Source organism: Crocodylus siamensis, chromosome 1 (assembly GCF_052110815.1).
Source record: "Crocodylus siamensis isolate JL-2025a chromosome 1, ASM5211081v1, whole genome shotgun sequence".
NCBI lineage: Eukaryota > Metazoa > Chordata > Crocodylia > Crocodylidae > Crocodylus > Crocodylus siamensis.
In genome coordinates, this window is record NC_143395.1 from 100882478 (window position 1) to 100905476 (window position 22999).

Here is a 22999-nt window from a genome sequence, read left to right on the forward strand (position 1 = left end):
AGTCCATGAAGAATTGACAATTGGCAGGGTTGTAATAGGGAAGTAGTTTGGCTGTTAGGCTTGTTGATGAGAAGAACTGAAAGAACTGAGAGAAGAAAAAGTATGTTAGGGCTTGGGACCTGATGACATAAGGAGAGGGAACAGTTGATATTCTTTAGTGCTGTGACAGACACCCTGGGGCAGCAGTTCAGAGAGGGCCCTGCAGGGCAGGCAATGCACAGCTGCAGTTGGGTTACTACAGAGACCAGCTAATGAGATTAATTAAAAGGCACCTGCAAGTAATCCTGGGAAGTCACCTGACTGGAAGGGGGCAGGGCCCTGTGGGGTTGATATAAGGCAGGCCCAAACCCTGAGCAGGCAGTTTCATCATGGAAGTTGAAGGGGAAGAACTCTCCAGGGCTAGGGACAGACATTCAAAAAGCCTGAGCCTGAATTGATTCAACCTTTCCAGATTAGTCTAACCGGTTAGGCTGAATCAGTTTGTATCTGCACAGACATCCGAGAAGTGCAGGCACATGGCTGCACTGGCTCAGGCTAGAAGCTGGGGGATGCTAGAGCAGCCCTTCGTTCACTTCCACAGTGCTGAGCTGAGGGAAGTGTGGCCAGGTCGTGGCAGGACACTCTGAGTAGGGAGGGGTTCCCCCCCACTTTTGACCATCCATCAGGGAATTGATAACCCAGTGTTGATCACCCCTAACTCAGTGTTTTTCACCTCACTAAGAAAACAACACAGGGACATTACCAGCTACTTGTTGATTCTGCCTCTGTCCCAGCTGCCACAGCACAGACTGTAGCCAGCATGTGGTCTACTAGCTAATGCTGAGAGGTGTCTGTGTAAGGCAGAGGGGATGGGGGGAACAGGGGAAGCCAGGCAGATGCCTGCAGTCTCTGCCAAACTGCAGCCAGGGAGCAGAGAGCCCCACCCAGCCCAGAGAGCATGCTGGGATGCTGGGGGACTCTGGTGTATCTTAAACCAGCAAGGGGTCTGGGACAGACATTGCATAAACCAGTTTGAGCCAAATCAGTTAAGTCTGATATGACGTTCAACCAGGTTATCTCAAACCAATTTCAGCCATTTTCAAATTGGTTTATGTGCATTGAACATCTGCTTTGTTACAGGTTTAAACCAGTTTCTGATCACTTCAACTGGTTTGTGTGTAATGTCTGTCCGTAGCCCAGAGATGCTGGTGACTTAGCCAGTGTTAGGCCCAGAGACAGCTAGGAAAGCTGTGGACCAGCTACTGATTAAGACCCAGGCTTAGGTAGGAGTTTTGTTTCAGTCAGAAGGGTTTATGTCTGCGTTTTGGTTTCAGTTTGGTTAGGTGCCTTGGATGGACCAGGAGGGTCTGGTGCCTAGGGGACTAGAAACTGAGGGAAGCCATGGTGGTTTGAGATCCCACAGCACCGGCAAAGCAGGGCCAGGCACAGGCATGGGTGAACCAGGCAGCTGCCCGGGGCTTGGACAGAAAGAGGGCCCCAAAATGGTAATTTGTTTTGCTATTGTTCTGTTATTATTATCATTATCACTGATGAAGGGAGGCCTGATACTAAAAGTTCACCTGGGGCTGCCAGGATTTTAGGTATGGTGCTGGAAGGGGGGAAGCAGTCCCATAGTGCCTGAGCGGGGCATTCTGCAGTGCCTGTGAGGGGCACACTGAGCATGCCAGAGGGGTGATCCCATATTGTATAGTGAGGTTCAGCAACCCAAGAGAGAGCAGAGATAAGGCCTTGGAACAGATGGGCTTAGGCCTGGGGCACAGACAGGGAGGCTCAGCAGCCTGAGAGAGGGCAGAGCCAAGGCCTTGGAAGGCAGATAAGAACTGGGGACTGCAGAAGCTCAGTCCAGTTAATGGACTGTAGCTAGGGGGCTCAGCAGTAGCAAAAAGAGTGGAGGCTGAGAAGGTCAAAGTCAGACACTGGAACAGGAGCAGGCTTGCTCTAAGATCCTCAGGCAGCCTTTCTCCTTTTCCAAATAATAATATTAAAGGTGTGGTGGGTGAGTAAAGGAGGTGAGGGTCTGTAGAGTTAGAGCTGGGGCAGGAATTGCATGGCCACCAGGGGGCATCATGGCCACCCCTGGAACTTGAACTTGTCACAAGTGCCAAGTAAGAAGGGAGGGAAAAGGAGAGTGACACAATATGTGAAGGGAGGAAAAGGGATAGCGCTTACATATTAGTAGTGGGTTCTTGTTGGGGGGCTGGGGGAGTTAAAGTGTAGAACTTCAAATACCCATTAAGAATTTGACAACATTCTATCAAAATTAATTTTATAGCTACTCTGTTTAAGCACAACATTTATTTTTTTCTTTTTGTAATTTAACAGCAATTAGTGAAGGAAGTCAGGAGAAAGATAGAATTGTTTCCATGAGTATAATTTTTTAATTTACCATATTCTAAATTAGTTTTCCATTCATTTCATACTTCTTAAAAAGGATCTGTTCTGCTTGTTCCTACATCAGCCCCTGTAAAAGGAACTCCAAGTATGATAAGGCCTGAATTGCAGGGGGAAGAAATTCAATGTTATTCATGCTCTACAGCACAGAATCACCTTTATTCTGTGTGGGTTTTGTTTGTTTGTTTGTTTGTTTGTTTAACAAAAAACACATGATAAATTATTTGAAAGGCAATAAATGCTTCCAATTCAAAATCATCCCATCTGGTTTTCCAACAGTGCAATTCAAGTGTACGTTCCAGTTGCAATGACGCAGGATTTGGCACTTTTGCTAGTACTAGAGCTCTATGAGTTGACTTGTGATTGTACTGGCTCTTCAACTTGTGGGACTGCAGTACAAAAACAAACCCAAAAGAAAACTTACTTTAATGTCCTCCTGATCAAATATTCGTTAGAATTATAGCTCCAAACAAGACTGATTGATGTAATGCAGTGCACATCAGCATAGTTTATGAACCAACAATCTTCAGTAGCAGACGTATTTGTTTACTGTTTTTAACTCTCTTGTTTTTGTACAATCCTCAACCCCTTGCCCTTCACTGAGACAAAATTCCAGTCCTCACATTCTCCCTCTGCTACATCAGCACTTGTATTTGGCAGCCCCTCAAAACTACTTACAGCTGGTCAAGTTCCTGTAGATTGTGTTTTCACTGCTTACTGTTGTATGCTGGCTCTGAACTGTCTATGATCCCATGGTGCTCTCCACCAAATTTATAGATCATGTGCTAAGAGGGCATTTGTAGAACTGGTGATAAGTTAATAGGACTGAATTCAGGGTAAACAAGTGAAATCCAGTTTTAAAATCTGAAGTTAGCAAAAGGGGTTTCTTAACGTTTTTAGGACTTCCTTTGGTTAAATTTAATAAATCAGTACTTTTTATGTCCTTTAATAAAACTTGTAACTTTTCTGGGTTTGTGGAGTTACTTCCTTGGACTGACTTGTAATTAAAAAAAAAAAAAAAAGAAGCTGGTTCCTGTCCAAAAAAATCCTTCTGAACTAATGAAAGCTATTCCTATTGGAGAAAAAGTGCATATCAATAAAATAAGTTTTAATAGGCAGTGAAATTTTCATTTTTAAGTGAATATTTAGTGCTTGCAAAACATTCCGCATTTACAGCCTAAGAGACTGTAGTACTTGTTTTGCAAAGCAGGAAGCTCCATAAGATCTGTGTGTTTCAACACTTACTGAAATAGACTTTTTCCAGGAGTAATACATTGTAGCATCATTTTCAGACACCTATGCGTACTATTAATGCAGTCTTAATACTCACTTAGTCCTCCAGTTTTGTAAACTGGACACATGCCATCTCTTCATTTATCTTGGGCCTCAATAGCCTGATCCCCAGTGACTTCAGTGGAATTTGGACAAGACGCCAAGTGATAGCTTCCAATCACTAGCAGCCTGTGCTAGTTGTCAGTGTGGAAGACAAAGATTTCAGAGTCCATTATTAGCCTCCTCAGTCATTTACCTCTTCAAACAAAACAAAGTGAAACAAAACGTAAAAGGGCACTTAAAAAAATGAAAGCGTTTAGTATTTTGCATATTTGAGAAAATTGTGTCTTCTGAAAGAACCAGTTTATTGGCTTTTTTCAAGGTATTTAGCAAATTCTGATGTTTTTAAATATTGAAAACAACTTTTTTTTTAAGAATTTAAAAAATCTGCAGAACTATATGGATATAAGTGCATTCTGAAAAGCCAAGAATACAAAACCAGGCAGGACTATGTAAGGGATATAGTGCGTCTGTATCTTGTATCTATTTGACCGTGATCCCATATGGGTTTGATATGCATAACAATTGCTGAAATCTCAGTATGGTATAATATTTTCTCCTAGCTTTGTCAGAAACAAAAGGAAATAAAACCTTAAAATGACAAATATACTTCCAGGAGACTTGAATTCCTTATTATACCATAATTTATTAATAACCATTGCTTTGACAATGAACAATCTGTTTAAATATTTTACAGAAGACAGTATCTTTGACAAATTATTTTTTATCCTAAAATGACAAATGGAAGAATTACAATAATGTAGAAGAAAAGAACGGCTAGGGGAAGCAATTTAAGTTTCAAGTGCAATTGGAGCCAGGAAGGTGACAAAAGCAAGCATAGTAGAGAGAGTAACTCCTATTTAGCCTAAGCTGTAGGGTATAGTTGTCAATGACACAATAGTATTTGCTAAACAGTTCATTAAGCTGACATTTGCCTGTATTCTTTGGGGGAATGAGTTATATGAGGTAGAGTTTGACATGCACAGCCCTTGACATTTTACTGCAAGTTTAAAGCCTTGCAATCCAAGCAGCTCAGATATTCATTAACAGCATAGAATAGGAGCTGGCTTTAATTAATTTATTTATTGAAATAGTTGGACAATTATTAGAAATGCTGCAAGCTCTGCTGACATGCTATACTTCACATACACAGGAATTCATTACTATAACATAGAAATGGGAAGTAGTCTTTGATTTAGTAAACTACTAATTTAAGATAAGACAGTAAGATAGACATTTAGTAGAAATATTGAAAATTCTGCTTCATATACACACAGCAAAGAATTCTAGCTATCTTCTTTAGAAATGTTGTGGCATATGCTGTGAGAAATCTAGTTAGATACTTAATTGTTACATGTGCTTCCACTCTGTTTTTTTCTGTTTTGAAAACTCTAATAATGTCTGAAATTATGAGTTAGGCTCCTAATGCTCTTTCTAAGAAACATCCATAGAGTTTTTTGTCTTTAGGGTCCACAAGCTAAATACTAAGGGATTTATTTGTCAATAGTAATGTTAAAGATGTTTAAAATGAATCTGTAACTCGGGTACACTGAAGGGTGTGCCTTATTATCAATCGGATGGGATGGGTAGGCAGGAGGGGGTGCTGTGAGAGGGATGCTGGAATTTCAGGTGAATCCCTCTTTCCTCTATAGAGTTAGCCCAGGCCCAAAATACTTAATTATATACAATTTATTGAGTTACCAACATTTATATATAAAACTCTTTCAGATAGAGTTTCTCTCTCAATTACAGATATAGATACAAATATACATATAAAGGTCTGTTAGCAAAAGGAAATCTGCCCTAGGGAGGGCATTTGGATAAGTACCCATGCCTCAGGCCCAGAAGAGGGGGGATCCCAGGACAGTTAATCCAGCAAGTTTATAGCACAAGTGGGCTAGCTAATAAAGACATCCTTACAGAGCCCATTATACAGAATTAATACACCCACCTATTTATAACACCAAAAATAACAATAGATACTGAATAGGAAACATAACTATACCCAATATTAGATGCACCCTCTCTGTGTTTCAACCACTTGTCCTCTCAAATGGGATAGGGTCATCTCCCCCTACATCCACAGAACCCTCCTTGGTATATATTTGAGGCCTCCTCCACTCCAATCCTGGAAAGCGGTTGGTGTGTGGGGCCTTCCCCCCTGCCCTCTCCTCCAAGAGTCCCTTGCCTGGGAGTGCCTTCCCTGCAGGACCCAGGTTCTCAGTAACTCACAGTTCTTTGTCTGGGGGCTGTCGATCTGGCCTTGGGGTCCCCACACCATCTCAGGCCTCAAGTTGAGGGTCCTTCCCTCTGGGTCCTATGCCCCACATTGGGCAGCCAGGGAGCTCCTATGGGAGCCAAGCCCTCATGGCTTTGGTTCCCCAGCCTCATGCCGTGGGTCTTTCCCCTTCTCGAGCCCTGCTTTGGGCACCGGGGCTCTTTTAGTTTAATGCTAAGCCACACTGTGGGGCTCTTGTTATCTGGCCTAGAGCCGGGGCTAACTTGAGCAGCCTCAAGCTGCTCCCAGGACTCGCTCTCCGTGTGCCAATCCACACACCTCCTCACTCAGCTGCTTTCTGGGTTCTCAGGCTTAAGTTACCGCAAGTGCCTCCCAGAGCCTGAATACTGTGGGCTGATCTGCACGCTGTCGAGGCTCAGGTGGGGTCCCGATGATGATCTTTTCTGGAGCTCCTCTCTCCTCATCATCCCTCGCCATATCTGCCCAGCATGCTGAGCACATTGGGCTTTTATTTACACTGGAGGCCCTGCCCCTGAGGTCTGCCGGACCTGCAAAGCGCAGTTGTCAATCAGGTCCAGGGGCTTCTTGCTTCCCCCCCACCCTCCGAGCAGGGGGGGCAAGCCCCTCCCAGCTGTTACTTGATTGGTGGAAATGTTCCATCAGTCCGAAGTGTCTTTTTCCAAGCCAGGCTTGCCGGGCAAAAGCAGTATGCCCACCACAAATTGTGTACATTGGGTTTATTTCACCATTCTATTATTAAGGGATGCAGCAGATATTTCTGCTAGCAGAAATAATTAGACAAAATAGTGGATTAAGCTAGATATCATGTAGCTGAACTAAAAAATATTAGTATAGAATTAACTGTCATGCTGTTTACTGCCAATCTTCATTTGATTAATCCTGTTGCATAGTTTGTAGGAATATTTCATAGCCTGTCTTTCTCTTTAAGTAATAGTAAAATAGCAGTTTGTTTCCTAGTTCCCACTGCAGAAGAATTAATTGTTAAACAGCACATCTTATGCTTGAGAGTAAAAGCTTCCTACAGGGACCAGAAAGGAATTTCTCCCCTTCATCACACCATTGACTAAGTCAGTTAAGGGAGCATACATACCTTCTACAGAAATATTTCAAATTTTGGCAGCCACTGTTTCAGACTTACTTTACACAGAATACCAGGCATAGAACATAAAATAAGCTGGTGAGTACCTGAAAATAACAGATACTTTTCTGTTAAATAGCTAAAGGTTATCTTGAAGTGTGGGTGCTCTCTTGGCCCAACTTAGTGATAAATTCCACTTAGTAACCTTCATCTTTTATAAAAGGATTATAGCTTTCACTAGAATACCAGCTTTTTAACAATCAGGATATAGAGACATGCACCAGTGGAAAGCATCTTAGCCAGTTATGTACTTTATTTGAAAGGAAAATGAACATAGAAGCTTCAAGCAACCTAGCCAAACAGCTGGGTTTTTTATATCACCGCAACAGCTTGGGATTGAGTGCACTCAGTTGATTGCCTGGCAAAGCAACTTATTTCAAATACCATAGCTGTGAGTAGGAGAAATTCTGCTTTGTTGAATTCTTAGAGTGCTTGTGCTCACACTCATGCTTGCATTCGCTTGCTTGATTTTTTGCACACACTCTCTCCTTTTGGTGTAATGGGGAAGAGAACATATATACATATTCCAATTTTCAAAATATTTCATTACTTGAAACTGAACTGGTTTGAAATAATTCATTAATTGTTACCTTATTCCTGTGTCAAGCTTAAGCATGTTCATGGTTGCATTACACAAGACAAAAGAAAATAACCCTTTGAAAATGCAGAAAACTGAGAACCTCATGTGAGACTCTTCTCTTTTCCAAGCAAAAGACCCAATTGAAATGAAGACCACTGAATTCTGTATTTAATCAAACATGATAGGTAGCTGCAAGAGGTCTTAAACTACAAACTGTCTGGAAGAAATAATAGCCAGAATCATTTGAGTGCAGCCTTAGATTTGAACATATAACTGTTAACGTATTTACAGGTTGAGCAGGTATCTTTCTTTCGACTACCACCTAACTCAGAAAAGAGTCCCATTGAGATGAATAGACTATTTGACAGAAAAGAGATTTTAAAATAAGGGAAAGTTTAGAATCTGTATGATTAGAAGGCTGAATTATCTCACTGCCGTTTGGTTGTATTAAGGAGAATATTCACCTTCCTTAGAAATACTTCAGGTTCTGGCCATTGCCTTAAGTAGAATTACTGGGCCTGAAATGCAAATGAATTTGATCCAGAATAAGTTAGTGAACCTAAGGATCAGATGGTTCCCTCATAGGGGTTTTACTTGATCTCTACTGTAACCTCCAAATGGACCACTGATTAAGGGTACATGTGCACATTCACTGTACCTGATCTAAGATCATGTGACTTGCTTTAAGCTGCATGATCATGAATTAGGCACAATGCATGCACATGTTCACCAGTGCCAGGAGCCATTCCACTAGGAGCCATTATCACTAGGTAACAATTCCTGAGTTATTTCAAACCAGATTAGTTTCAAGTAATAAGATATTTAAAAAATATATGAATTGTACATCATCTAAGTAAGTGAGGGTGGTGGGATTTGCAGGATTTGGTGAGCCCAGAGAGACTGGAGGGTCTGTGGAGAAGTCAGTGGGTCCAGATGTGGGGAGGTTGGGGAACTAAAAATAGCCTGGTTAGGGTAGGAGTGGGTAGGAAAAGCATAGCTCTAAGACTGGGGAAAGGGGCTGGTGTTTCCCAGCCTCGGGGAGGCACTCCAAATATATACAGACATTCAGTAGATTAGTCTAACAGGTTCCAGATCTAAGTTCGATCAGGCCAGCCATTTTTAGCTTTATCTAACCTCCCTAAATGTACATACAGTTGGTATCTCGTGACCTAAGCCTAGTTAGGTTGATCTGAATGTAATGTTTGCATGTACCCTAAGGTGCTAACTTTGGGATTTAGGAGACCCAGATTCAGCTCTCAGCTCTTGTACAGAGTCCTTTAGGTCCTTAGGCAAGTTATGTTGTCTCTCTGCAGCCGAGAGCTCTGTCTGAAAATAGGAATAATAGTTATGGCCTACACTCCCTGGAATAAAAAAATACATTAAGGATTGTGAGGTGCTTTGGCGTCCACTTTAGTGGAGGCTATTAACATACATAAAACTAGACTGATTAGGGAAGTTACAAGTTTTGGAGCAGGGTCCATATCTTCCTCATCTGAATAGCATCCACCATACTTAGCATGCTTAACAAGTACAAGAGTTTGAGGGGAAGAAAGACTTTTTTTTGTCTTTTAAAGCACTAAGATATCATGAAAGTGTAAAATTGAAATATTTCAAGCATTAAACTTTTGATGAAACTTTTAAAAAAAAGTAATTAAAACTTCAACCATTTTTTCCTGATTAATGACAGATGCTTCATATATACTCTGACTTCTTTTCTTTTCTTTTCTGTTCTCAAGGAGTAGAAACATCTTTGTTGGTCACTGTTAATGTAAATTCTAAAATGTTTCTTTGAGGAAATTAAGGATTTCATCACAGATGCTGAAAAGGAAGAGAAATGATATTACATAAATCAAATATCCCCTGCAGATAGGGTTTGATAATACACTCCATATTTAATCTTCTCAACTGATGCATCATTTCAGTGTGCTGTTTTTAATAGGCACCTCATTTCATCCAGAGAGAGCTGCATCTCGGTGGTTCTGTGAAGTGATTCCTGTATAATTTTAAAAACAGATTATAGCACACTTAGAAGGCCACCTGAATGGAAGATGCAATATAGCAAAAGTAATTATATTGTTATTAATCTTGAAGAAGAGAGACTGCTGGCAGGTAGACACATGAAATCTTTTTAAGTATGGTTTTATTCTGAAAAAAACTCACTCTATACAGCTATCACTATTGGGGTTCCAAGTTTGTGTCACAGTGACTTCCAGATTAAATTAGTTCATATTATAAGCAAAAATTGAAAATTGCCAGCTATCATGATTCAGAGGTGACCTTCCCCACTGTCTCTTTGCAGGTATTCTTGCCAAGTGAAGGTCTCTACCTGAATTCTTTCCAGAATGTTCCTATTTTATCTCAGTTTAAAATAGATCACCAGACTACAACATCCTCTCTCCCCACTGTATTGTCACAATTCTAGTGTGAACACTGCCAAAGAGTCCTTTGAAGTCCTTCACAGTTTCTCTGGTGTCAGGATTTTGGTGACCAAGAATCTTTCCTTACATGTCTCTGAAGAAAGAGTTCTAACACTGTTATATGGTAGCCTCTTTTTTTTCTGAATGACAGTCTCAGTTGTCTTTAGCATCTGTAAAGCATTTCCCTTTGGGAGTGTGTGATTCAAGTAGTTGATTAAAGTGACTCAAAAACAACTTCTTCAAAACAAACCTTGTTTCGTTTTCCCAAAGGTTGATAACGATCAAAGGGAAAGATTCAAACAACAGCAGACCATGTGAATCTGGTCTCACCTAACTTTATCTTTTTCTTAAGAGTTTAATAGTTTTCATTTAGCTCAGTAATCTACCTTGGTTGGCAGAACAAACTGTCCCCCTGAAATCTTCATTTTTCTTAGTCTTGCATGCGGTGTCTCTTTCCCTTAGCAGCTATTGCCTTCACAACCATTTTCTTTTTAGACTAGAGATTTTAGTGGTTTGATGTGACTTGATCCCAGGCTCAGGGAAAAATTAAGGTGTTAGCCTGTTTTAAGTTAGGAAAGTGGGCTTTATCAATTAATAACTCCCTCACTGTTTCCTTGAGGACAGTTGGTATTCTTCCTAATGATACCGTATCTTCATCAGGGTTTCATTTCCTATTTAGTTTCCCCCAGCCATTTCTAATTTAATTGTGTGGGTCAGACAGGATAATATTAGAATATGAAGCTGAGGTGCATATGATATTCATAAAAAGTAATATAGATAGGTTCTTCATTCTCCATTCCAGCCCTGCATATTCAGCATGGAATCTGAAAATCAAATTGCTCCCTTCCTATTCTTTAGTCAGTACCATCTATCCCCATCAGGATGTAATATTCAGGATTCCAGGATGAGGTGTTCTGGTTTTCCAAAAGGTGCTCAGTATTTAGCTATATATGAGGTTAATTTTTTTTTTTCTGGCAGGATTTTCAAGAACACTTCCCACTACTAATTTCTTTCCCTTCATTTTGTTGAATGGTTTCAGTTTGCTTAGTGATTCAAGCATGCAGCTTACCTGGCAGATCAGCCTAGAATAGAAGAATGTATCTGCATAAGGCATGGGCAGTATCATTAAGCATTTGTATGTTGTTTGGCTGGAATCAACCAATGAGCTTTAATTGTAAACCATTCTGGATTTAGAACAAGTGGAAGCTTACAATATTTCTGGGTGGGTATTGGCTTTCTCAAAATGAATATATTTGAAATAGAATAAATTCTTTTGTCCTCTTGCTTATATTGTCCTGATATCAGTGACACTTGCTGGCAGTTTCACAGGCAATAAAAGTTTTACTTGATCATTTTAATAATTTTCTCTTTAGATTCACATATCACTGATCAATGGGCGGCCTAGTGCTGATGATCCTTCTTCAGTACTGCTGGAATTCACTTCAGCGCGTTTTATTCGTTTGAGGTTTCAGAGGATACGAACGCTGAATGCTGATTTAATGATGTTCGCTTACAAAGATCCCACTGAAATAGACCCCATAGTTATGAGGAGGGTAAGTTCTGGCCAAATCACAGAACTGCATGCATAGGAATTATGTTGGTTTTAGCAATACTATACCTGCCTTTCATCACCATAGGGAACCTTGAACGAATATGAGTAGCTGTTGTTTAGCTGCCAAGCTCTTGGTGACAGATAAATGGCTCCCCTTTCTTCTGTGTTTTGTCTCCCTTTCAGGAGCAGGAGAGAAAGTTTGTTTACATATTTTGTTTAACAATGTTATTAATGTGAGAAGGCATTGCCTGTGCTGCTTTGAATGTAAAATTTGGGGGTTATGGTATTCAGTAGGGTGTTGCTGATTGATAATTCCTTGTGACCCTTCTGCCACCTCTTCATTTGAGTTTCCTTGAACACTTTATTGCACTAAACTAACTATCCTTCTGATTTATTTATTATTGTTATTGTTGTTATTACCCAATCAATTTAAAAGGAAAGAGAGGATGCAGAACTTTGTATACATTTCTGCACAGTAGTTACTATGTATTTTCATTTAGCTTTCCATAATTTAGTACCTACCATTTCAGGACTTCATCTGGCATGATACTAGTGCTTGTAGGTAACATGATAATGACATGAGCTCCAACTCAGCAATGGGTAATCCTGACTGTTTGGGGAGAAAAAAATGGATATGAATGATTTTTTGCAAGGTGAAAATAGACATCAAGAGCCCCATAAGTCAAAGCCTGATAGCCTTTCTCCATTATTAGCCACTCCTTTCACTGTGTGTTCTGAGTTTTCTTTCTTCTGGGGAGTAAAATCCATTACATTTGACCTGCCCATTTTATTTTATGCATCTATGGCCTTCATTTGGTCTGTATGTGGGAATTGTTTGAGAACTGGTAAGCCATATTCTCTGCTGTGAAAAGTGATGAAGCCCACAGACTTGCATCAAGCTACACTACTTCATACCAGCAGAGAATATGATCCCATTTCTGTGTTACTTGGGCATGAATCTGTTGATCATGAAACAGTTACCTACTATACCATCTTCTGTATTTGCAGTAGATCAAAAAAGGAATAAAATAAGAGCTGACAGTTCTATTACTAGGAAAGAATTTTGAACACAAGTCACCTGCAGCTTGCCATGCACAAAGGCAATTCCTCTTCTGTTTTGTCTTACAGTATTATTATTCCATAAAAGATATATCTGTTGGAGGCATGTGTATCTGCTCTGGCCATGCAAGGGCTTGTCCGTTGGATCCAGAAACAAATGTATGTATATTTCCAAGTGTCTCATTTATAATGCAGACCATAAACTTATTAACTTTCCCATATACAGAATTCTGTGATTTGGTATATGCTATTCATTTAATATAATCAAAACCTGTGCCAGAGTACAGTAATTTTGGCAATCAGAATGAAGAACTTTGTAAGTCAGTATTTCTTTTCTTCCATGATATTAATCAAAATTTTTCTTCAGTATATTTTTACTAATTTACTGGATGCCTGTACATCACTAGTGTAATAAGGGGTGGGTGAGCAGGGCATTGATTTTGAGAGGACACGAGAAAGGCAGCTGCTAGGTTGCCTGTGCTGCAGCTGCAGCCTGTATGCATGGAGGTAGGTCTCTCATGCTTGGCATCCTTCCTCCCCACACTTTATGGTGCTTAGCACACACATGCCCTTTCCTCCCACCTGGCCCAGGGGGCCAAGACACTTAGTTATGCCTATGCTGTAAATAAATGATAGTTGTACTATCAACCATATTAGTGTACTGTTCAGTTAACATTTCCTGATTGCTCTTGAAAATCATGAGCTGGTTCATTTTTTCCCTATATGTTTATCCTTTTAAGATCAACTCTATCAGGAAATTTTAAAAAAATCAGAATCAAACAAAAAGCCTAATTTAAGTTTGCTCCTCCACCTCCCAATTCCTGGCACATGTGCATACACATAGGCTAGGACCAGTCATTCAAAAAGCCCAAGATGGAATTGATTTAAGTTATGTGGTTTTTTGTAAGTGTTGTAATTTAGATTGGTAGCAAACAAAACACACATTCGCCCTTTGGTGCAGGATACAAATCTTAGACTGGTTTCTGCCATTTTTTAACCAGTCTGTGTGCATCAAATTTCTGTCCCGTTACAGGTATAAACTGGTTTCCGATCACTTATACAGGTAAAAGTAATGTCTGTGCCTGGCCTTAAACACTAACTCTGAAATAACTACCTAGCTCTATAATGCTGTTACTAAGTAGATAGTAATATTTCTACCCTGAGTTTTCCCTTATAGAGAAGATAGGAAAACTAAAATATTTATTTAGGATATTGAGCCATTATGTAGGATTAATAGAAAATATCCATTTTATATTATTCTTTTAAACAAAAAAAGGAAATGTTTACAGAAACCTGTTAAAATTGTGTAAAATCTTACTCATTTAATCCTTATAAGCCTTTTGAATAATGATCTTTATAGCAAATGCTGAACCATTCCTGCAGTTACTCTTATTGAACAGCTGTCACACTACGATCTTAGCCTAAGTATTATTTGTTTGCACTGAGTCTGCCTTGAAGGAGTAACGCTCATATTACAGACCCAGAAAAGGTTCTCTGGAGAAACTGTTTGCATATTCTGCCTGTGCAACACAGGAAGGGTTTGCAGTATGGTGAAGTATCTGGTTTTACCTCTGAGTATATGTATGTTGCCTAAATTGTTTTAAAATTATTATAAGTACAACAAAGTAAATGAAATGCACATGGAATCTGATCTAGGTAGACTGTTTACATTAATTTGCATAAATGCTTTACTGGAAAGGGACACTTGAATATTTCAGATGCATAAAGAGAACTAGATTTTAAATATAATGCATGGCGAGATCTAGGTAATATAAAAAGATAACTGTCCTGAATGAATTGGTTTTCTTATATTAATGGGATGCATTAGTCTCAAAGCTCTTTTCTTGGTCCTCTACTCTATGCTTTATCCAAACATGATGCTGTCACAGATCTCGTTTAATTTCCCTTTTTGAAATACATCAGATTGCTGCATTAGGTCCTGATTCGCTGTTCTTGGTGTGCTTGAGCAAAGTCAGAGACTGTCCCTGGCTTAAGACCTGAAGACTTTAGATTAGTGTGAAGTTATTCTATTTAAACTTCTTGGAGTGGGGACCTGTGGTTTGACTGAGTAGCCCTGGAAATATTACCAACTCCCTAGGGTTCCCTTATAATTTACTTACTCTCTCTCAGAAAACCAGTCATGGGCATGCTTGGCTACTAACTTTTTAAGACCTCTCTTCAAAAGTATATGAGACACACACACGTAATATAACCTACATACATTTGCATGCCTCACTTCTCTCCGTCTGGAACATTCTTGGTTTGTTATCCAGAGTCCCTCCCCTGCAACTTATATTTTATTTCCAATACTATGGAGTGCGTCCAGCTCAGCTTGCTGTCATTGGCCTTGATTTATCCCACAGTTAAATTGGAGCTTCCACATTATGAAAGTATGCCCTTCTCTGCTTTTCTCTGCCCAGAGGCTACCAGTGTGGCTCTGTGGGGCTGTTTGTATATCAATACCTTGCTTCTTGGCTCTTTTTAGTTCTATTCCTTGTCCTGTTTCTGTTCCCCAAATGTAAATAGGTAAGAGGTTCAACTTTTCCCTGATACACCTAACTTCCTTAGTATACCAATTATTCAGTTGAAGAAGAATTTCTAAGTTTAAATGATTTTTTTTAGTGTGGTTGGTATATGTTAGAGCAGGGGCAAATCTGGCCCGCAGAGCCACGAAATTTGGCTTGCAGGAATTCCTGGAAAAACTGGAAGCTGGGGAGCAGTTGAAGCTCCATGCAGAGGGGTCCAGTCTTACCCATGCCAGTGCCAAGCAGTAAAATTGGGACTAGACCCACCCCTCATGCATCCGGATTGGGCTGAGCTGTTCCCTGCTGCCCTTGCATCTGGGTAGGAGACACTCCATCCCAGCTATCATATCTGGATCGTGGCTGGGCTCCTCCTCAGTTCCCCTACGTGTCTGGGTTGGGGCCACTCTGCCCCATCCCCTGTGTGTCTGGATCAGGGCTTCTTCACCCAAACCCCCAACCCCCACAAGTCTAGATTGGGGTTGGGCTGCATACCTCCTGCAGCTGAATGGGCTGCTCATCTAGCCCACGGGGCAAAAAGGTTGGGTACCACTGTGCTAGATGACAACCTAAGCTGGATACACAGAGACATTACAGAAAATGGAAATTTTCATAGTAATTGTTTCCTAATATTATCTAGAATTTATAAATTATACAAAGAAGCTCCAGATCATTACATGGTGTTACTAACTTTTCCTTTTTTTCTGTATCAATTAGAAATCCATTTGTGAATGTGAGCACAACACGTGTGGAGAGACCTGTGATCAGTGCTGTCCCGGTTTCAATCAAAAACCTTGGCATGCTGGGACTTTCCTGGCCAAACATGAGTGTGAACGTAAGTTAAAAAGCAACAGGAGAAAAGAGAGAGAGAGCTTAACCTGTGATTCACTGTGAACATTCAATCCAACTATATCTTTAGAATCCATTTTGTTTGTAAAGCACACGTTGCTCTTGGGAACTACTCTATTTTTTATCTCACAATAGTTACAGCTGCCAGAAGAAAAGAAAAGGAAGAAAAAGAAAAAAAAATTAACTGAGCAGTTTTTTGTGTAGGAACATGACATTTTGTTGGAATTGAAATATTTTGTGAGAACGTGTCAATTTTGATGAAGATTTTTGAGTGTAGGACGTCAACAAATCATTTTGGCTTTCTCTTTCTGTTTTGATAATGTCAGAACCTTGTTTTGATAAAAGAAAATGCTTTTATTTTGATTCATTGCAGCTTTTATATGAAAGTATATGTTTTAGGATATTTGTCAAAGGTCCATCTGCCTGTCATTAGCCCAGCGGGCTAGCATGGTTAAGGTACACCAGATTCTGTAGCTAGTGGCACACAAGGGACTGATGTGGAAACATCTCCAGGTGGAATAACCAGGTACCCATCTACATCTGAGTCACCTGGGGATAGCCTTTGGAATGAGTCTAACTAAATCATGGCTTGAACCCATGCCTTCACAGGCATAGTGAGACACCTACATCTGTCTGTACTGCACCCCTAATATATTTTTACACACATTTAATATTTTATAGAAATGTTTTCCCTTCATCAAAACCAAATATTTTTGCTTATCAAAAACTGAACAATTCAATACATCAGAAAGCTGGTCCCATCCATACTGCTGGTCCAATGAAAGATATCAAAAAATTCCTTGTCCCTCGCTATTTCCTTGACATGGGCTGTTCAACTGGTGGCCTGCAGGCCACATGCTGCCTGGGAGGGCTTAATGTGCAGCCTCTGAGCTCTTTCTCAGGTGCTGCTCCCCTCATCACTCCAGCTGCAATAGCAGGTGGTATCTCTAGGGTCCCCCGTCCCTCCTTTGGTGTCCACTTCTTAGGGGGGGTCTGGGGCTGTGCCTGGGGGGTGGGGAAGGGATTGGGGTTCCATGTGGACGAAGGATTGTACCTGCACGGTGCAGCATTGGGTGGTGGGGATACATGCACAGGCATCCATTACAGAGCATCGAGGAATCACACTGATAGACCTATGTAGTGCAGTGATGAGCAGGGTAACTGCATGGGCATGTAGAACATCCGCATAGCTTACAAGTTGGACAACCCTATCCTGGACCATCACAGCTACAACAACACTCCACTCCTGCTTAAAATATTGAAGAATTTACTTTTCATGACAGATTCTCAGATTATGACTTTTTTTGTGCTCAGATTCAGAATAAAAGGCATTTAAAATATCAGGATATCCAGACACATTGGAAATAGATTTTCTGATTAACCCTAATAAGAGTAATCATTACTGTAGTTTAAGAGCTCACCTGCAAATATCACAAACCTCTTTAATTTCTGAACATGCTAAAATGGAATGTTACACTGTACATGTGCTTCCAAAACACACTGAAAGAAGGGCAGCTACATTTATTCTAATAATTCATTTTTATCTGATTTCTATAATGATTTGGTTGCAAGGTTGTACCTAAAATTGTAGATGGACACCTAGGATCTGCAAAATGATTCCCTGACAACCCAGTTAGCTTTGAATGGGGAATTCCTGCTTATTAGAATCTGGAAGTGATAATTACCAACATGTATGTATACAAATAGGGTGCCAAACCTCATTTACCAAATATTAAAGATGGGTTGCAGAAGTGTTGTCTGTATCCTGGTGAAGTTGTACTTATGGTTTGGGATCTTGGGCCAAGTCATTGCTAGGGATTTGATTCAGTTCTGCTGAGATCTTGCAGGCTTTTTCCTCCTGCCAGGGTGGTGGCGGTCTCATTAACAGAACTAATATTCTGTCTTGCTGCAGTTTCAGGGTCCTACTGAAACCAAAAATGTGGGGTGTGAGGGTGCATGCAGATGGGGGTGGGAAAGAGGGGAGTAGATTTAAATCTGAAATCTTATGAAAGATGAAGGATTTTTGCTTCAGACTTCCTGTTCTGCCAAGCTCCAATATGTATTGTATGTAAATAGAGGGCTCTCATTAAGCTTCCTATTTAGCTTTGGTGAAAATTAAAGAGACTATAACAGTTTTAAAATTTGAATAGCTTTTTGTGGAGCTTGTATTTTTGTATGCCTTACAGTACTTAATCTTTTCATGGACAATGGGTGCATTCAGAAAAATATGGGATTATTAGTTTAAAATGACTGCATTGTTAAAAAAGCTTTTAGATTTCTCCCCCCCCCCAACAAGATAAAACCCAGAAAAAAATAACATATGGGAATCCAGGCATCATTTGTGAATGGACTGTATTATTTTTAAGGGCTGAAGAAGCAGTAAGCTGAGGAGTAAGTGTGCTATTTGTTTCAATGTACATGGCACAGAAGTCAAAATAATGAAATAATGAATATTGCTAATACTTCAGTAATTCTTCATGTCTATAGCCTGGATGTGATCTTTGCTAATATAGTTGTCTCTGTTTGTTTGTTTGTTTGTTTGTTTGTTTTCCAGCATGCAATTGTCATGGTAAGACAAAAGAATGTTACTATAATCAGAGTATTGCAGACAGAAATCAGAGTTTGAATGTCTATGGAGAATATGCAGGGGGTGGAGTTTGTATTAATTGCACAAGTCACACTGCAGGCATAAACTGCGAGACCTGCATTGATGGCTACTTCAGGCCAAAGGAGGTAAAGTATGCTTTTCTGTTGCCTTTATATATTTCTTATAGTTCAAGCCATCACTTGTGTGTGGAAAGTTAGATTATTAAGGTATGCTTTTGATTGCCATTTTATGAAAGTTAAGTTCTAATTCTGCCAGCCTACTAGCCGTCTTTCACAGTTGGAAGGTAAATGTTCCTGAGAATATGAAAGCAAATTGGGTTGATATGAAAGAATGTATTTGAGGTCAGGGCCTGCAGCTAGAATTTCAGTTTGAGTTAAAGGAGGGTGTGATCCTGTAAACACGGCTTTTGCATCAGTAGAGATTTTGAATGTGCACCCTCAAATAGCAGGGAAATATTCCTGTAATTGTTGCTGGGTAGCGGAGCTAAGGGAAAAAAGAATCTGTAATTTTTAAAAGCTGTTTAAATGTAGCAGTGATATTTGTAAGCCTGATTGCTATGATCTCCAGGCCTTGATCATGACTTAAGTGCAGTCTGTTAAACAGATGTAGCCACTGATGTTCTTTAAAGTGTTCTGTCAATACCCTCAACTTCAACCAAGGCTGGGAAATATCTTCAGAAACTCTTCAGTAGGTATTGCAGGTGATACTCCATCTTGACCTTAACTGAGGCCATGAGTAACAGTAGTAGAGCATGTTAAAGGAGTTTTGATCTGTCTTCAGCAGTTGATTGACTAACCTTGCAGCACAAGTCGAAGAGTTACTATGCTCAAGTAATCTTGAGCAGTTACTATGTTTGTGTCCCAGGCTGTGAGCAAAAAAAATGTGGGCAGACTTCTGACAATATAGGAGAGCCACACTGTTTTGAATGTATGACTTGTGAGTTGTCCAGATCACAAAGGAAGAGTTTAGCTATACTGAGAACGGAATTCTTGTATGTTGAGTCGTCTGATGTGGGCTTTTTTCTAAATCCTTAACTGGTCAAACCCAATTGGCACTCAATGGTATATGTGCTCCTAAACCACTTGGGCATTTGGAAATTCCACCCTTACTTCTTTTGCCTTAACAGTAAGGAATAACAATCTGAAGACATTCTCAAAGTTCAGTGTAGTTCGGGCACTTTTTCTTTTCAGAAAAGGTTTTGTCAGTGGAAAGCATCCTGAACTGTGAGTTAGGCATGAAAATGCACAGATGAGCATGTGTTGGAGCCGTTCTGGATCTGGCTTGTAATGGGGATCAGGCACAGAATGGAAGTGTTAGTGAGCTTTTGCAGGAAAAGTAATAGCTCTTTGCTGCTTGACTGCTTCCTTGTGGCCAGTTCATCAAGCAACATCGAGTAGAAAGCAACTAAATGAAAGGAGCAGCTGCATGGGTTCCTTGGGTGGTTGGGGACTCACAGAGGGAAGCATGATTGCATTTGCCAGTCATAAGCTAGTCAACACTGATTTCCATGCTTTGTTCCTTAAATCCATTGCTAGTTACATGACTGATGGAATTCTGGGCACCTATATTACTCTAAAACTTAGTTTTTATCTCAGGCATAATATTAGAATATAGTTCAGGTCTTGAGTAATGTTTTGAAAGATGAAAGGAATTGTTCAGCTGTCTAGTCTTCACTTTTCTTCTTTTATCTTGTTTAATTATTGCATGTCAGTGAACTTCGGTGTAAATGAATTGTTCTGTTTATAATCGGGACTTCTCATTTGTTATCATGGTACTACAGAATTTCAGTATTAAAAGCCAGAGGTGGTTTAAATACTGAACTGTGCTTTTATTCACTTTAAAGAAGACTAATATATTTTTGTTGACAACTTGCATTAAAAAATCATTAATGTACATGACGTTTGAGGCTCAAATATTTGAGTGTCTTTCTGGTAAAAATTGAATAGCTAAGCTAAGGTTAATATCTAGACTGAATACTGAATTAATGGGCTGACTGGAGGGGCCATTTCAATTGCTGTTAAAGCACCTGAGCAGATTATGATTTTGTTTGTTTTTGTATATTTTAAAAAACCATACCAATTTTTAAATTTTAAAAGGTCAGATCATTTTTATTTTGAAACTCACTCATATTCTTTTTGGTGTAGGTATTACCAAGTGACCATAATCCATGTCAGCCATGTGCCTGTGATCCAAATGGATCTTTACATGATACTTGTATCAAGGATGAGAAACATGCAGGAGGAGGTGAGTTCCCTGCTATCTTATAACAGTAAACATTAGTTCTAGCATTGTTAAAATGAAATTTGATTAATACCTTCTGTTTCTTACAGAGAAATATTACCTCATGGGAGATTTGGACAAAACCATTATGCATGTGGTGGTCACTTCTATACCTATATTAGCATAACACTTCTGCTTGAAAACTGAGATTTTTTTCCCTGCCATGTTTTCAGACCCACTTTCAGATTTACAGACTACAGATGTTTTAGCTTTGCTGTGTCTACTTCTCTCCCAGAGGCTTAAGGAAGGGTACTGTGATACCTGAATGTTTGCCAATGTGTACTGCAGTCAGAGAATTGACCCAATAAAAGATAGTTTCATAGTTGGTAGGGTCGGAAGGGACCTGAGCATATCATTAAGTCTGACCCCCTGCCATGGCAGGAAAGAGTACTGGGGTCAAACAACCCCAGCAAGGTGTTCATCCAGCCTCCTCTTAAAGACCCCCAGGGTAGGGACCAGCTCCACTTCTCTTGCAAGTTGGTTCCAGATCCTAGCCACCCTGACCGTGAAGTAGCGCCTCCTGATGTCTAGCCTAAATCTACCCTCTGCCAGCTTGTGACCATTATTCCTGGTCACTCCTGGTAGTGCCTGAGGGAACAGGGGCTTCCCCAGTGCCTGCTGGTCCTCTCTGACTAGTTTGTAACAGGCCACTAGATCCCCCCTCAGCCTTCTCTTGTGGAGGCTGAACAGGTTCAGGTCCCGTAGCCTGTCCTCGTAGGGCCTGCTCTGCTGCCCCCTGATCATGTGAGTGGCCCTCCTCTGGACCCTCTCCATGCTGTCCACATCCCTCTTGAAGTGCGGCGCCCAGAACTGGATGCAGTACTCCAGCTATGGCCTGACCAGTGCCACATAGAGGGGATACCACCCATAAGAATGTTTGCCTTTACAGACGCAAGGACATTTAGATAAATATCCCCTATAAAACATTGGGGGGGGGGGAGTTGCCATGTTTCAGAGCCTCTAGAAACTGGCTCATACTGGCATTCAAACAGGAGATCTGCAAAATCTCAGCCCACTGCATGTGTTCCTCATTGTGTGTGCTTGAAAGCAGATGCAGGCATGAAGCACACAGCATGCATTTGCATCCTTGTAAAGGATTTTCTAGCCCTATTGCCAAGAGCAAGGAGCTTTCTCCTTCAGCGACAGAGATTAAAAATAAAGCATAACTATAATCTTTTCCTTTCTTTTCTTCTTAACTCCTATTTGCATTTGAAAACTAGGAAACGTTTGTTTGAGTGGTATCACATTATGTACCATCTCTGTTATTAATGCAGGATTACAGGTTCTTCACCTTAGCTCTATATAAGAGCCTTCTTCAAATAGAAAATAAGCCACATTTTGCCATTTGAAAATGATAGACTACAGTACTGACTGTTGCTGTTGTTGACAAGTTTTTGAAAATATGGTGGGAAGGCAAGAGCAAAATTGCAAGGTCGGTTTATCAGGGATTTTTTAATTGGACTAATTGTACACCATTGATAAGAGATATTGTAGTGCTGCTGCTTCTTCTTTTTTTAAACTGATCAATGAAACATAAAAGGAGCACAACAGGGCTGTAAATACAGAGCCCAGAGGTGCAAAAGCTAGTAGATCAGCCATGTACTGATTACATCAGTTCAATGAAGTGATTAAAGTTTCTAGGTAGAATGATAGAGCTTGATTAATATAATGGTGAAAGGAACAATATATCACACAGATTAATAAGAAAGAGTGGAACAGCAGAAGAGAACATACCTCCTGGGCTAGAAAATGCACTGCAAGACAATGTGATGTCTTTAGCAAACCCACAGATAAGAGTGCATAGGTTATAGAGGAGGGACTGTAGAAAACCAAAAAAATCTTTCATGCTATTCCAAAGGACAGCATTTATTCAAATAGCTCTTGCTGATGATGTTCAGTCACTCTTACAAAGTAGTGAAGCTGTGGCTTTGAAACGAAAGAATGGCTTAATTCAAAGCAATGTGTTGCCACACATGCATGCTAAATACCACTACATGGAGTGTGTGTAAAT

General features: G+C 40.1%; 1 protein-coding gene across 1 annotated transcript in view; it reads left to right on the plus strand.

Moving 5' to 3' along the window:
- The window catches only part of LAMA2 (laminin subunit alpha 2), a 437413-nt gene that overhangs the window by 68545 nt on the left and 345869 nt on the right, over positions 1-22999 (plus strand). The window contains exons 5-9 of the mRNA XM_090032537.1: positions 11492-11671; positions 12799-12888; positions 15969-16086; positions 18655-18833; positions 20853-20952. Coding sequence (XP_089888663.1) covers positions 11492-11671; positions 12799-12888; positions 15969-16086; positions 18655-18833; positions 20853-20952 — 667 coding nt within the window. The remainder of the gene's footprint in view (positions 1-11491; positions 11672-12798; positions 12889-15968; positions 16087-18654; positions 18834-20852; positions 20953-22999) is intronic.